This window comes from Etheostoma cragini, chromosome 4 (assembly GCF_013103735.1).
Source record: "Etheostoma cragini isolate CJK2018 chromosome 4, CSU_Ecrag_1.0, whole genome shotgun sequence".
Lineage (NCBI taxonomy): Eukaryota > Metazoa > Chordata > Actinopteri > Perciformes > Percidae > Etheostoma > Etheostoma cragini.
Window position 1 is genome coordinate 22,228,105 of NC_048410.1, and position 17,494 is coordinate 22,245,598.

At 39.9% G+C, this 17,494-nt stretch overlaps 1 protein-coding gene across 1 annotated transcript in view; it reads right to left on the reverse strand.

The window, feature by feature from the left end:
* The window catches only part of LOC117943019 (metabotropic glutamate receptor 4-like), a 144,285-nt gene that overhangs the window by 20,816 nt on the left and 105,975 nt on the right, over window positions 1-17,494 (reverse strand). Inside the window, exons 6-8 of the mRNA XM_034868884.1 lie at window positions 12,262-12,462; window positions 2,296-2,432; window positions 111-1,046 (exon numbers count right to left, since the gene is read on the reverse strand). Coding sequence (XP_034724775.1) covers window positions 111-1,046; window positions 2,296-2,432; window positions 12,262-12,462 — 1,274 coding nt within the window. The remainder of the gene's footprint in view (window positions 1-110; window positions 1,047-2,295; window positions 2,433-12,261; window positions 12,463-17,494) is intronic.

Genomic DNA, 17,494 nt, shown 5'->3' on the forward strand with positions numbered 1-17,494 from the left:
TAGTAGTAATAATAATAATAATAATAATAATAATAATAATAATAATAATAATAATAATAATAATAATAATAATAATAACAATGATATTAATAAAGTAGTTGCAAGCATACCTTTTCTGTGGACTGTGAAGTGCCAAAGAAGATTGGGATGAATGCTAGCCAAATAATGCAGGTGGTGTACATGGTAAACCCAATGGGTTTGGCCTCATTGAAGGTCTCCGGCACTCCTCTGGTTTTAATGGCATAGACTGTACAGGTGACCATGAGCAGCATGCTGTATCCCAGCAGGCAGATGAGAGACAGATCAGAGATGTCACACTTGAGCACACCACGAGCCATCACCGGGTCAGACGTCCTCTGGTCCTCATAGTCAATAATGGCTTTGGAGGGATCCACGCCAAACCAGATGCACACCCCGAGGAGCTGCACTGAGGCCAGGGAGAACGTGATGACCAGCTGGGAGGCTGGAGAAATTAACCTGGGTGCGCTGACAGACATGCTGCCCTGCTCAAAGATGCGGTAAATACGATTGGTTTTGGTGAGCAGGGCGGCATAACTAATGCTCATACCCAGACCCAAGAAGATCCTCCGGAGGGAGCAAATTCCTACATCAGGGGTTGAAATCATCAGGAATGTTGTGGCATAACAGAGGAAGATGCCAGTCAGCAGCACATAGCTCAGCTCACGGCCTGATGCTTTCACTATGGGAGTGTCGTTGTAGCGGACGAAGGTAACAACCACAAACACAGTGGCCATGATGCCAACAACGGCAATGAGCACAGGAAAGACGGCCCATGGCGAGCTCCACTCCAGTTTAACAATTGGGATTGGAACGCAACCCGTGTGATTCACGTTGGGCCGCAAATCAAAGCGACACATCTTACACGTGTAGGTGTCTGCCTGGTACTGATAGCCATCGCACCGCTCACAGTGCCAACAGCAAGGGATGCCCTTCACAATCTTCTTGCGCTCGCCGGCCTGACAGGGATGACTGCAGATTGAAGAAGGGATCTGACGGGCGCCACCGGGCCACTGCATCGTACGTACCTGCAAGGGAGGCAGAGGAACATAGCTAGACGTAAATGGGCGCAGAGAAAGACAAAGACAAAAGAGAAGAGATTTTAAGAGTACTACATTGTTCATATCCTAAAAAATGGTAAAATGGTGACATGTACTGTAGAGAGAGTGATGCTTCATTGAGCCACAGAGGTGGAATAACAACTGGAAGGTGGTTACTTGCTGTGTGAGTCTTTGAACCAGTCTTTATGTATGTTCCCATTCTACTTAGTTTATATATTTATTTGGGTGAGTGTTGGAAATCGGAAAGTAGGGGTCAAATAAAGCGTTTCTCATATTCAGCAAAATGTTTTCAGTGGGAGGTCAAATTATTGGAAGGGCAAGACCCAAAAAGAAAGGGGAAACCCATTGTCTAATCTGCAGGGAACTGACACAGTGTTTCTTTTTTTTGCTTTAGTAAATAGTTGTTTGTGTTAAAAGAAATCAATACTCAGCTGTCTACAATCAGAGGAGTAAAAAGTTATTTCTGTTTTTGGATACTATACTCCCCTTGTGGATTTTCCTCCTTTAGAAGCATACTTGTACGGATGAATTAAACACGTCATTTCAAACGGGTCTGCTCTCTTTGATGTTATGTTATCCATTCTTCTCAATTGTGGCTGTTCATTCAAAGCCGGAAAATTTGTCTCTAAATGTGCATTTAATTAGGAACTCAAAGAACACTAATTAAATACGGCTTTAGAGTCAGAACTGGCACATTCCTCAGGAGGTGCCCACCACAAATGTTGCTTCTTCTTTTTATTTCTTTCACGATGTGTTGTTGAAAGAGGTAAAGAAGCCAAAGCTCCTCTCAAGCTGCTTCATGTGTCCAATCGGATTCTTTTTTGCCTGCCCATGGCTTCCTCTTCATTTTGTCAAAACAGAATGTCTTTGGTTCTTTTATGTAATTTACAGTTATAATACCGTTACTTTGTCAGAACCCCTGCCCACCGCATTGTTTTTTAAGAGTCAGCGAGACGTCAGGAGAGATCATATTAAATATCTTTCCTTGAGCTCTCATGGCTTTCTTTTCATCACAGTCCTCCCTGTTAATCATTTAAAGCGCCCTCTGGATATTTACACCTTTGAAGATGGCACTAAGCGCCATCAAATGGTTTGGGAGGAGTTAGTGAACAAACCTGCAGCTGCAGAGCTGGAGAAAACCACTTTTAAGAGAAGGACTTTCACTGCAAACGCAAACACAATGTAACAGGGATAGAATAGAAAAGGCAATACTCACGTTGAGATGGAGCTGATCCGTCCAGTGGCCAATGATTTTGTATTCGGCTGTTTGGTTTCTGATCTGGTATTGGTAGATCTCGTAGCGTCCAGGAGCATCTCCATTTTCATTGAAGAGAACTGGGTTTCCCGCTATGCCTAAATGAGACAACAATCATAACCAACATCGTCATCATTATCATTTACAGCACATCACAGTTATTTTCGATGAAGTGAGCGTGAATCTATGAGAGCAAACTAATGTGTTGTCATTAATACTACAGTTATTGTTCCACTACATTAGAAACCAAACTAATGCATATTAACAATTTTTTTTCCTTGTGAGAAACATTTGCAACTAGTAATTATGTTCATATTGGATGATTCTAATTTACGTTCAGTGCCAACTTTCAGAAACCTGTTATACAGTAAATAGTTTGCCTGCTAGGTTGTGTTGTAGAAGGTGTATAGTTTGGAGGGGTCAAAGGGCGTAGAGCTTGTCTTACTTTAAGACTGCAGTTCACGTTCCATCACAGACCAACAGTAAATGTTAGCTTAGCCTGGTGTTTCTCTCATTGACCACTGTTTCCCTAGTCTTAATAGATTTGAGATTAAGCCTTGGTCTGGGCAGTCTGCCCTGTATTTTCTCTGCACAAGAGGCGTGACCAACAGACATAGTTCAAATGACTCTGTACGCAATTGGACAGTCCTTCAACCAGTCAGACCTATGAGCCGGGTGAAGTAGAAGCGACAGCCGCATCAATGGGTTTGATGCGCTTTGGTGGCATTCAGTGGCCACTATTGAATGCAAATCATTGTCATCGCATTAAACCTGCCAATAGCCCGCAACGTAGATGTGCCCAGTCTGTGATTGGTTCCGGCAAAATCTGAACTGAAGCAGGAGAATTGAACGTGTAGGTGTTTACCCAGTCTACTAGTTCCACTGATTGAAGAAACAACCATGTGTTCAAAGCTTTGGAGCTGGGATGAAGAATAGGGACTAAGTAGCTGGCAACCTACCTGCATCCATGAAAAGTAGCAAAACAACAAAAATGGCAACTGGCATTTTTTGACATTGACATAGTCTAACAAGTTTTCGTGACAGCTATTCTTAAAATTAACATTTTGGCAAAATTTCAAAGTCGTAAAAAAAATTGCTGCTGGTGGCAACCGCTACCACAGCGTCTGTGTTGAATGTACAGGATGTCACTGATTGGATAGAGCAAAACAAAACATCCCACCCTCCCAAACAGAACCGAAATGACTTTAGTGAGTCAAAAAGGCAACTCAGTCTGATAATGAGTCTTGATCTTATGTTCAATGAAGTGTTTTAGTTTCCTAACCTTAATAATTAAAATAACCATGTACACTGTTTAATGATCCGCAGTGGGGAAATTACAATTGATACTCTGTTTACTTACAAATCACTACACATCGGCCTGAAATATACACACTCAAATGGAGATATGTCAGAGTGAGTGAGCTGCCTAGTACCAACACCATGAGTGGATGGAGGGGGGGGGGGGGGGGGGGGGGGGGGGGGGGGGGGGGGGGTACGGTGCCTCACTCAAGCGGACCTGGCAGCACCTGAGGTGACTTGTCATCTCTCCAGCTACCAATGTACTGGGACTTGAACCAACGTCCCTCCAGTTGCCAACCCAACTCCCCACAGACTAAGCTACCACCACCCTCAAAGCATCAACACTGTGGTGGCAACGTGCAAATATTATTTATTTCAAAAAGCTCAGAAATAAGATGACCATAGGTTTTTATCAAATATCAGAGTTTTCTCTGGTTGGACTTTTATAGGTCAAACACACTTTTCTCATTACTCATGTGTCCTCTGATTTCTCATTGTGACAGCAATGTGTATCAATGTATTTGTGTGTGCCTTTTAAAGACAAGCTGTACTGATGGGTCACAAAGAAAAGCCCATCAAAGATGTATCTGTAAGCTCCCCAATGGAACCAAGGAGAGCCACACATCCAGTCCAGCAATCCATTCATCCAGTCCAGCAATCCATTCAATCATGGCAGGTTCACCGTGAAGTGAGAAGGAGGCAACTTCCTGTCTAATTGCTTTTCAACTGTCACAAACCCTGTATACCTTCAAACACAGAGGAAAGCTCTGAACCCCTAGGGTTTTATTATCAAGCCCCCTTAAACAATGAGTTAAATGTGGCCAATTACTGCTCGTGGATTTCTGCAGATGCATTTTTTTGGGGGGGATCTTGTTCTTTGTTTTGACGCTGTAGGATGCCGAGCCCTAATCCACATCTCGATGAGTCAGCCCGGCTGGATTATGCCATTACCGTTTCACTCAGTGACAATGCCGCCCATATCACAAAGCAGTTAGTGATCATGGGCGGATTATTGTGACTGTAAGCGGAGAGGCATTATGTTTCCATATAAATATTAGCCACATCAACACTATTCGTAAACTGTCATTCGTCCTATCAAAGATTTTAATCAGGCCAAATCTTTATTTTGCTCCTTTTCTCCAATTTCTCTGAGCTTTTCAGATCGCGTTGAAGCTGTCAGCCCTCCACTGTCACGGTTGGGGTAACTGTATGCGTTTGAGCCGGTAAGTGCTCACATGGACAACACTGTCAAAGAAAGAGGAAAATTGACCCTAAATGCCACACTGGTGATTTCAAGAGAATAATGCAGCAACACTACCACCATAACACTGCTGATACTATATAGTATGATTAAATTTAATAGCTTTTGCTCATGCATGTTTTTCAAAATTAAGACCTTTCACGGATTTACAACCGTCTTACCACTGCTGTAAATCTGCTTCTTCATGCACAACTGCTGCTACCACCGCTTGTTTATCGCACACATGAAAAATAAAATGAAAAAATGAAGAAGAAGAATTTGGAACTGATTAAAAGACTTGTTAATCAATGTGGGAGTGCCAGCAAGTTCAACCCTGTGTTGCTGAATTTTGGTGATGGGGCAAATCTTTTGGTTTGAGCATTAATTTTGCCTTGAATTTTGTTATCCCTTCCATGTCCCATCATTTCTTCTTAATGTTTCATCTGTTACATGTTGATTAAGATCAATATCAGATCAGGGCTTTTGCTGTGCTGCATCCCCAGGAAAACATCTTTCCTGAAACTCTTCATCACAGGTATACATGTCTGACAGCAATGACAGCAGCTTAAAATAAATCAGAGACGTGAGTATTAAGCAACAGCAGCAATAACCACCATGGATTAAATACAGGACTAATAACACGGTTGGAAAATGGGAAACACAGATCAAACATGCAACAATTTGTGCTGCTTATCACCAAATGTAGAAGTTATTTATGTATTACTTATTTACGTATCAGGTGTTTCTCAGCTATAGTTTGTGTGTGACAGCAAATTATCTTTCTTTGTATTTATTAACACAGCAGAATAAGACTATTTTACATGACAACAGTTCCCTTTAATTCAACTTAAAGAAGAGTTATTACATAGCATTTTCAGCTCCATACTCATTCATACTCTGTATGAGAAACTCTGTTGTAGAGCCTTTCTCTTTAAGCCTTTAAAGCTCTTCAAAAAGTTTCCCAGTCTGCTCTGATTGGTCAGTCAGTGCATGTCTGTGAGCCCCGATTCTACACTGTTGGAATCTCATTTGTGGTTTTAATTCGGAGCCTGAGACTGACTGCAATGGAATAAATAGCAGGACTTTTTATTGTGAAAAATAAACTTGACATGACATATGACACATTGGCCGCCAAGATTAGAGCTATCAGGGGTTAGCTTGAAGCTACTATTGTTAGCAGGGAACACTATTAGAATATAGCAGCCCAACCGTCAAAATTGTAGGTAAAGGCTTCTAAACCAAATATTACATGACAGGACATGTTTTGGCGGTAATGTGACCCGGGGATTTCTCTGAAATATGTTGACTTCATTAATTTAAGTTTTGGCCACGTTTAACATAAAAATCCAACATTAAAACATTGCAGATTTGACTGAATATACGGAAAAGCATAATAGGTCAACTTGAAACTTTTTGACACATGATGGTATTTGGTGCCTACACAGCACAACATACCTCTCCAGTGGCATGCATGATAGCAAAACCAATTCAAAAGACAAATCTGGCTTCTTTGTCTTCAGGAATTAATTGACACATAAAGGCACGATGGGAGAATACTCCCCGGAGTCTCTGTCATTCTTCTGGAGGCAGTGGTGTTGTCCTCTTCATTAAGTGTGAAGAGAGCGAGCTTTTTTCTACAGTATGGTCAATGTTTGAGTTGCAGATGAGGAATTAGGCCTGTCATGTGGCACAAATTGCTTGTCTAAACAGTCCGGTCACTAGTCAGAGGCATAATGATTTCCACAGAGGCCTGTGCCACCGCTGCATTGTGCTGTGTACTAATGTGACGGGGTAGGTATGGGTCGAGCAACTGTTCCACAGTGCTCGCTTCCTCTCAAAGAAGCATTGGGGTTAATGAGGTGCTTGTGATTATATGTAATACCTAATGATTGTTGTATTGCCCCCATCTCTCTCTCTTCTACTGCACATACACACCTTAAGAATTACTCAAGATCGGTATATGATCAGTAATTCAACATAATAAGCGTTTGTTCTGCATGGACGCAAAACCGGGACACCTTGGTGAATGGCAGCAGAGCTTGTTGCCCTCTACACCAGTCATTTACTTTTAATGACGCAGGCAAGTCATGTAGAATCTACCACAGATCCACTTCACTCAGTTCAAGAATGTGTGTGTCTATTCTTCCCCTCTGTAACATTTGCATGGACACTCAATCATAAGCTTTTGCTATCTACAAGTGCTCCCAAAATGGGCAAAGCATGCGTATCACGTGGTAAATTCAATCAGCTTAATGTACTTTACATTTCCAAATGTCACCAATTAGCTGATATTAGTTTCTCCTTTTAAACTGTTCAACTGTTCAATAATTTTCAACCCTAATCTAACACTAGCCACCATAACATAGCCATTTTAAACTGAAAAACGATGCATTTAAAATTAAGAGAGAAGGATTGTGGTATTTATTCTCTCTAAAGTGGCATTGTCTCGCTTTCATAGCATTTTACAACGAGAGCAGGATCACATCCCAGGGAAATGCCTCACTAAAATATGATAAGAATCATAAAATTGCCTGTCTCTTATATTAGAGAACCTTTTTCAAATAATGGCATAGTTATCTGTGCCATTTAGTCCAATAATTGCCTTAGTCACTATTTTTACCTATTGATATTATTTGTGGTTGCACGTCTTTACAGTGTGTGTGTGCAACAGGTTTTAAGCTACCACAATATTATGAATGGGCTTTATATTTAGAGATGTCCATTAATTAGCATGTTAAAATGCAGATATCACTTTTTTTTTATAACGGGGCTGGGTGTCATGCAAGTGAAAGAAAAATAGACGTGTACTAGAAGCATCTTTTGAGTTGCACAACAATAACGACGATACACATGCTTGGGAAGAGAGAGATAGGAGTGCAGCGACGGGAAACCCTCAGATCTTGCCTTTATCCAAACACAAAACAGCTGTCCCTGGTGAAAATTACGGCAAAAAAAGGCCGCTGCTTTAGAGTCTGCGGCAGAGCAAAAGCATGTTTCGGGTCAGCAAGAGACATGAAACGTTGATAAGTAGCTTCATTCAGTTAAAAGTCATTGAAGTCTGAGCAACTCTTAGGAACACTGAATGCAAAGGTGGGAACAAATAAGAATGAATCTCTAAAGAGATTCAAACAGTGCATAAAGATGGACTGGAGCTGTTTGATTCTTCTGCTTTGTCGGCTGCTGTTGAATACGCAAATGAAAAGCACTTGAAAAGTTGGTGATTTAGAATAGAGAAAAAAAGCTACGACTTAAGAGACATTTGTGTGAAAAAATGGAGACAATATAAAGGCTCCCGAAAAGCACACGGATATTTCCAGACAACTGAAAATATCCCAGCTTCCATACTTCTGTCGGATAATTTTACAGCTTTTCTAAAAGGTTATCTGTCATCAGCTAGCTTACTGTGTCCCTGACCCTGACAGCCCACCGAGATATCAGAGATAAATGGTTTCGTGAGCATGCCAGGTGTATAGCCACTATGTGCTCCTTTGGTTTTTAAGAAGCTCTTTGATATTTGAACTTTATCAGAGTTTCATTACACAAGCAACCTAAGAGACAATGCATTTGCTAGGATATGGTCTTACTGGAGGGCTGGGCAGCTCTGCAGAGGAAGAAATGTGAATTATGTTCAGCAGATGTCTGCTAAAACTGCTGACAATAAACAGAAATGTGTAACAATAGATTCTTTTTGGCTCAGCCTCAATGATGATTCATCACAACAACAAACAAATGACCCACTTTTACATCTATTTCTTGCGATTGCTTTTCTTTTTTTTTAAAGAAAAAAGGGATGAGTGTGCTGTGTGTACTGGTGCGCAACATACTAATATCACAACAAAGAATATTGTCTTTGGAAATATAATGCACAGTCCTGTCCCAACAGTTAGGTTATTTTATAAATATCTGGACAAGTTCAATACACTGCTGCGTGCTGATGCAATTAGATGGAGTGTAGTGTAACCTTAAGGCAACCCCTCTAGTCCTTCAGTGGTGTGACGTTAATACAGTTTGATAGGTTAGAACAAAATTCAGCTCAAAAAGATCTACTGCAATGGAGCTTCGTATCAATGCTTACAGGCTAAATCCCTTGTTGAACCCACTCAGCCCTCAACGTGCCAATAATAGTAAAAAATATATATATATGTATATATATATTTGTGTTGCAGATGCACTTCTAATCTACATGCTCAAATAAGAGGCTGGGTTCCATTCTTGCACATCACATTTACCTTATGCTCTTGTAATATCTGTATCTGTTTTTCACTATTTGGCACATTTTATCCATCATACACTTATTTTACGCTTACTGTATCTTCTTTTTTTGTTACACAATTTTGTATTAGTTGGTCCAAAGCTCTAAACACCCATTACAAAAGAAATCAAACATTAATACCAAAAAGGAGGGAAAAAAATCTGCAATGTTGTACAATAAGTGCCAGACTCAGTTCTGTGGAAAATCAATAACACTGTAAATAGATGGAATAAAACATTACATACAGTACATGCCAAATGGAAAACTGGCACGTCCCTTTGTACTGCAGCTAGTAATATAAACGTAATTTCTCCAGACAGAGACTATCAGGTATAGAAGTTTTGTCTGGGATACAAAGGGAAGTTGTTTTAAACACAAACCATGATAAACACCGACCAAACACGCTGCCTGTTGTGAACAGCAGTCCATCAGTTGTTTTTCTTCTGCACGCTACTGGAATCTGAGCAGTTCAGCTGGGGAAGTTAGAGGTTATGGGTGTCCTAATGGTTGTTGTTGTTGTTGTGGTTGTTGAAGGAGGATTGTTTACTTATTCTACCTGATTTACCCAGAGGCCTTACATGTATCAGCTCAAGTTAGTAGGGGGCCAAACAAGTGTTGAGTACAATGTCAAAGAAATGCTGTTTGGACACTTAGGAAATTTTCTGCTTAAAGAGGGTCAGTGTTAGTTTCAAAAAGGGAAAATGTATACAGTAAACATGCATGCTGTGTGTGAGAGGAATCTCTAGACAGCTGTGCCGGGCTCCCTGCTGCCACCAACATCAGTAGACACAGAGCGGTTACCTTAATGTTTTTTAGGACAATCAAATAAATAGGTCAACTTAAGAGTTCATTTTCATTTTCTTTTCTGCATGTGAACTTAAGACAACGTGGATAGATGCATCAATCACATCTTTTTCTTTGTTTTTTAACGTAGTCAAATGTTTCTCCACATAAAAAAAAACACCACAATTATTGGAATCACCGAACAAGTCAGATATGTAGGGGGATTGTTTATTATAACTACTAGAATTATTATTATTGTAACTAACTAGCCATCTTTTCACATTTCCACACCTAAGTGAAATCTAGGCTGAAAACAAAATGACGCATGTGATGACAGCAAAGCAGAAACCAGATGAAGAAGTGAGATGTTCTAATCATGTGTCCAGTAGATGCATTGTAGGGAAGGTTTGTGATTGGCTATGGCAGCAGTGGTACGGTCCAGATGATATCAGCGGTTACTCTACGGCAACCTCTCTTTCATTATAAAAAGCCTTCCAAATCATTCATTTAATTTTCAGAAATAATTCATTCTTTTACTTCTCACATATGAATTAAACATTTAATTGACATTTTGCCAATAAAACAAGTAGATATTAGAATTACAAATTAGCTTGAAGAGCAGGAGTTTAAATGAATAATTTATCTGTGCAAACACTGCATACTCAAGTCTCTGAGAAGAAATTGTAATTGTCTTTAATTGCTTTGCTTCAGAAATGCATTGTCTATATAATAGAACTCTGGATCACTTCTCCTTGTGTGGAAGCAGTCAATTATTAATATGTCAGTCATGCATGTGAACTTGACTGAGCTTGGTATAATGTAAGGCTACATGGAAGAGATGGAAAATAGGTTATACAACAGAACAAAGTGACAAAGGCAGTGAGTTGTGACCCATGATATGTTGACATCTACAAAGTTGGACGTCTGGTTGTGACAGAAATACACTCAAGGTATTGCAAAGCACATTACATACATAGGGTTAGTAGATGTATAACCTTCCAGTGATCAAGGTGTACAATAATTATTGTATTTGCACGATCAGTTAGCCCTTGGCAGTGCGAATGACAATGTCAGTCTGTTGATTGTCCCACTACTTTGATCCGGACTGATATATCATAATAACTGTGTGATTAATTTTCAAGGATTTTTTTGAAAATTCAGACTTTTCATCTGGCGCCACCACCAGGTCAATATTTTAATGTGTCCAATACCTTCATTTACGACCAAACGGCAACCTGTGGTCTAAAAAATGAAGCCTAGAAGTCTCATGAAAGTTAATTGTAACATTTTGGTTGCTTAGTATTTGGTTGTACTAAGAGAAGCTTAGTACAACCAAATTTCTAGTACAACCAGCTGTTCATATTTGCTGACCTAGCTAGCACTTGCAACCATAACGGATAACTTAGTTCTACCCTTGTGCCCACTTGTGGCCCCAAACATGAAGATGGCTACGGCCATATGACAAGTTTCAGGCTTCAAAATGGTCCCATCGTTACAAACCAATGGGTGACATCACGGAAGATTTGTCCATTTATTATACACAGTCTATGTTTACATCTAATAACCTGCAAAACTTATAGGATTCATCAGCCTCAGTTGTACTTTTGTTTAGCGCTAATTAGCATGTTCAGACTGTTCAGTTAACTGAGAGGGTGAACATGAACAACATTAAACCTGCCTACTGTAACGTCAGCATTATGTCCCTGTGAGCATGTTGACTCACTGCTATGAGGCTAGCTTGGCCGCTTGACTAGCCCAATTCCTTTTTTGTTTTGTACATCCCCGATTCCTCTTCTCGATTCCGCTACTTGTTGGTTCCGCCCAGAGGAGATTTGAGCGGAGGAGTTGAGAAGATGACACGAGGAGAGAGAAGACGATGCAACAGGCATTCAACAAAATTAGACATCCTTAACTTCGAGCGGTTATTTTAAAGCGACGTAAATTAGATATGACGTGAAGCACAGCCGCATCAGCTGTCATTTGTTTTGTTTTACCGCTGCATTTTATGATCTCTGTCAGATGAGAGGAACAGTTCATGACACACACACACACGCATGTATCCTCAATTATAGCTGCTCTGGCGAGCTTCCTAATTATCCAATCCTCTTTCCTCGAAATGCATTTTAGGAATATTGACATCCTTCCGGATGGAGCACTGACATCGATTTCTGGAAAATCGGTCTTGCTTTTCCATAACAGAAGAACATTTAACAGCTAATTTTGAACCAGCGTGATGATCATTTGTACTTTCACTGTGTCAGAAATATATTATCGCAAACTGAATTGCCTTGAGTTAAGTAAAGTACTCGAGTAAAGACAAACAGGCATTCCAGTATTAAAAAACGTGACTGACCTGCAAAGTTCAGACGGCGGATGTGCTTGAGCAGATGAGTGCCATTGATGGAATCCATTTTAGCACAGAGTCCCACCTTCCCCGGGCAGAGCTCCTGGTGCATGTTGTGCAGGGCATGAGCCATTGCATAGACGGCATCAATAACAAACTGTACTTTTCCTTCCTGCTCATAGTTTGAATCCTTTCCTATCCGCTCTTGATCTGTAAGACACAGACAGATGTAAGTTAGACACATCATATGCATTGGTATACCATATGTGTGTGATCTGCAAATAATAAAAATAGTTACATGCAGTTAAATGTATCCTGTGTGGTCACTCATTTGTCTTATTGTTAACTATGGGAAGTGCGAGGTTGAGTTGCACATTTGTATCCATGTAGTTCAACAATCCTGAGTGGGACTGAAAAAGATTTCACAAGTGTGTTTGAAATAGTCAATCAGTAATTCTATCAGCCACATTATGCAATCAAGAAAAATGTGTTCACTTAAAGACTCAAGTGGTTAAAATGAGCGGGTCAGGCTTAACGGATTATCTACTTGTGAGCTTGTCCCTGACCCTCGTTTGAAGTAGGCTGATGATAAAGCAGCATATTTAGTGCTTGTCCCAGACAACTAATATCCATAATAGTGAAAAAAAAAAGATTTTTGAAGTGATCCATCTGGAAACTCTATTTTAAAATAACTTGAGGGTACTAATTCTGTTTGCCAACAGTCACTAAAACGTATCTTTTTGACAAGTCTACCCTCTTGTCACACCCACTTTGGAGAGCAGCCCAGGTTGGACAGGACAATTTGGTGCAAACCAGTTGCAATGAGCTGAACCTTTTAAACGAGAGTGTGGGCGCCTGTCCAAAAGGCATAGAAGAAAATGCATTGCTCCTAGGTAAGCCTTGTTCTTACAACACTGAACGGGTCTTGCCTCTTGCAATTAGCTAGAAGGTAAATATTTGGTTCGCTGCAAAGGAGCAAATCAATTCCAATATCTAGAGTGCAAGGTTTTCTCCTCTGGGAAATCTCATCAGTTAAAAACAAAAACTCTTTCTCATCTCACTAGCAGGAACTCATTGCTTTCCCTCTGAGTGATTCTACACACATTAGGTCTTAAACCTACATGTCTATTCCATTAACTATTACCTATATGCTTCATGCCATTTTCTATTAGACATTTTTTTTAAAGGATATAGGATCCATTGTGATCAAATCCTGACCTGCTTAGTGTCCCACTGTGAATTAAGTCAGTGAGAAATCAAAGAGGCAGGAAATGGAGACATCCATTCACAGGACAGGGATGATCCTATAATAGGCTCAATGTAATAACTTGTGATAGGAGTTTATTAATCCGGGCCCAGGTTGTTCCATTGGTTTTTGTGAGTGTTAATTGCTATGAGGAGGTGGGGTCTGAGAAGGTGATACAACATGCCAATCTCAACTTTTCCTTTCTCCTCACAAGCCTCAAATCTGAACGTTGTCTCAATGTAACCTGCTGTATGTGCAAAAGAGATTATAAAAAGCAGGTGTGTTCAATGGAGATTAACAGCAGACTAATTACCAGGGATGAGCTAATGATAGAGCTTCATATATTTACACACATACCAAATGGAATTATTAATTAAGCTTAATTAGCACACAGTGGGGCATATGCTGCTGACATTTGTAAAATAATGGCTATAGTAGTGGGTGTGAAATTACCTGATGGTGTAGGATCTGTTTTTCACCATAGTTAGCATAAATGTAAAAAAGAATGCCTATTGTGGTTAATAATTTATTGCAACAGCTATCATATGGAAAATTGAAATTTAGTTAAGATATGCCCAGAATATGAATCAGATTTTGGTCAAAGTTTCTAAAAATGTTGGTTTGACTTTATAAATGGGCCTGTCAAGTTTGTTTAGATAATTTGTGTTTAAGATAGATAGCTTTTCTAGACTTACACTGTACACAATATAAGACACAATAATTTGTGTCAACCGTAAAAACCTGGTCTAACTTAAAATGTATGTTGTTTAGGAATGATTCATATTGTTAAGTAATACTTCTGTAGTGCCCAAATACTGAGTGGAACAGGAAAGAAAGGATTGTAAATATATTTTCAACCTTGTGCCAGCCGGTGTATATTTTCCATGATTACTCTTTTTTTATCTTACCTGTGGTGATGGTAAATAATTTCTTAACTTATAATGATATATTGAGTGTATCTGTGGAAATAGATTCTATTATAGCTTTGAACAAGTATTGGGGATGCATAACCAAACATCCTCTTCAGGTTCAAGCTATTTCGAATAGCCACTTCAATCTGAAAGAGTGCTAGGCCCCAAATCCGCAAAGGTCTCCTTCTGTTAGTCATCTTTCATTTACTACATCTCAAGCTCCTCGATGCAGACCAGAGTAGTTCTAATGCCCCCGATTATCTCGTGAGCTTTTGAAATGCATGATTTATTGTTGGAGGTTACGGCTCGGTAATTACGGGCCACAGAGCCTTGATTGGACAGAGATTGTCACAGTTTGGCCGACATGCTCGTGCCATGGGGAATCCAGCAAGCCAGAATAGGTGTGAGAGTGATATTTCTCTTGCAGGCTTGGCAGGCCACCCACACAAACTTTGTATTGTCTCTACTCCATGAGACAATTTCCCTTTTTTCCTCTGTCTCTCTCTCTCTCTAGCTCCCTCTTCATCGACATTTTGGCTCTCTTACACACATTTTTCAGGCAGGCATTTTGCTCTCAGAGAAATCAATTCAGATTAGTCAAAGTAGTAAGTGTGGGTGTCTTCTGCTCTGAGGTGTCACACAAGACATTTAGTGACAGTGTGTGTGGGTTCAGCCCTTTGACCATTTTTTCAGCTTCTGATTGGCCACAGGCCATCCAGTTCTTTCCTGCCAAAATAGCTGGATGGCCTCTTTAAATTAATCTGACACAAGCTCTGTGTGTGCTGCTCTTCTGTTTTATTATTTTGTTCATCTTAAAAAAGGACTTTATATCTTCTTATATGTGAATTTCGAGGTAAAGTCAATCTCAATTTCCCCTAGCCAAAGATGTTGCATAATTTACTAGCCTTTTCCAACCCAAAGATATAAAATGTACTGTACATGTGTTTAAAAAAGGGAAAGCAACAGATCTTTAAGAAGCTGGTCTCATTATTTTCAACTGATACTTATGAGTCCAATGTCTACAAGGTGTGCACTGCACATAATGGCGCCAGGAAATAGCCAAAGACAGCTATGATTATGAATAATTATTCTATGTTGTATTAATTTTCATCATACAAAGGAATATCCCACATCTCTAACCCGATGTATGTTGGGAAAGGCTCCAGCCTCCTGCAACCCTGAACAAGATAAGCGGTTTAAAAAATAGATGCTTAGGTAAAAAAAGCAAAGTGCTTGCTTGGTTTATCTGCATTGCTGTGTTTCCTGCTGCTTCCACATCATTAATATGCAGGAGAAATAAGGAGCCTATAAGATGGGTCCCTGCTCTACCTTACTGCTCCTTTCTACATTAATCAAGATCAGTTTTACATCTCCTTCATTCACATATAAAAAACAAGTGTGCATTTTTTTATTAACAGTCACTCCTGCCATCATTACCCTTTGATCATGTTGAGCAGTCTAGACCTCTCAGGACATTGGTAATTCTGCAGCATGCCCCATGTGGTTCTCTCACAGCTGCTTCAGAGACTCGGCAAAGCTCTCCACCAACGAGAGGAACCGCCAGTGTCACACTTTAATCTCAAACAAGTGCTGCAAGACTACAGCCTATAGTAAAGTTTCACATTACAATGTCTGTAATGAGAAAGTGGCAGAAGAGCCACTGACTGCATTATACAGGTACCTACCGCAATCACTACTGCTATAATGAGTGTTTACCATGTTAAGAGTCATGAAATTAACCACTGCACCGAGTCTCTAATGAGTAAATTATGTCGAGTACATTAAGAGCACAAATAGTGGGTTCATTTACTTTCACGTTAACGTTGACTGGGTTTTTGATGTCTTACAGCATTAGTGTATTACTTCCGTCAATTATTTGGTTGACTGCCTCAAGATTTAGGGGACGGGTGTCTCATCATCACTTTATTTAACAGCATGGCAGATGCGTTCTGTTTCCCAATATGCAATTTCATTATTTTGCATTTATTTTTATGTGGTCAATCTTTGGTCATTATTTTTAAATGTCCTTGTCTTACTTGTTTGCAAACCCGCGGATAAAATATAAATTCTAGTAAACAGCCTCACAATTACAAGCAGCTTGTACTGTTGTTTTTTTAAATCCATGAAAATACAAAAAGCAAGTGTAGCAAGTCTGTGTAGCCAAAACCTTTCTTGTCAACAAATCCCATTAAAAGACCAAAACCAACATTGAATTGATCCTACTAACAAGAATTGTCTGAGTAGCCTGAAATAGCTAATTCCTCTGCCATACACCTCCATTGTTGTCCAACAACAATTAAAACCACATCAATGAGCCAAGCTGTTCCTGCCCTAGGCCTTATATTTTATTTTGAGTTGAGTCACCTTCCTGATGTTCTTAAAAGTGCACTCCACCGATTATACACATAAATGTGTGTTTACAGAATTGGGCAACACAATTGCATATATAAAGCCTTTTGTGGCTTTAGAGGGAGCTGCACAAAGTCTGATTAGTGTCATATTGGCCTGAGGACTACACGTTCTACATCTGGGGGTGTGAAAGATAGAATAGATAGAAAGAAGTGGGCTTACCAGACTTCTGTAGCCTGCTTCTTATCTTTTCTTGACGCTAGCAGCTCAAGTCTACATTAGCCGTTACTAGCATAACACCCCTGAATCTCCGACCAAACTGTGGCATTGTTTGTTTTGGTGAAATCTGGGTTAGGGTTAATCAGACTTATTCTTTAAAACCTGGTGGGATGTTCATTGTTCATGTTCATTGGCAAATTTGGTAAAAACCTGATACATGAACTTGATATTTTTAGACTTCACTGTTCTTATTAACTAATATAGATATAGGTGATTATTCCAGTAACCTTCTGTATTATGCCTTCAAGGACTGATGCATGAGACTGCAAGACCAAAGGTTGATATAATGCACAGCCATAGAAATGCACCATCTTTGTGCCAATTATAAATCCCTGCACAGTACAATGTTCCATGTTACCCCTCAGTTATTGTGAAAATGTAACCACATTTTTGAATGTTATCCTGAGTGCGAATCAGACAGCACGCTCCTGAACCGTCACTGGAGCTCCCCAAGGAG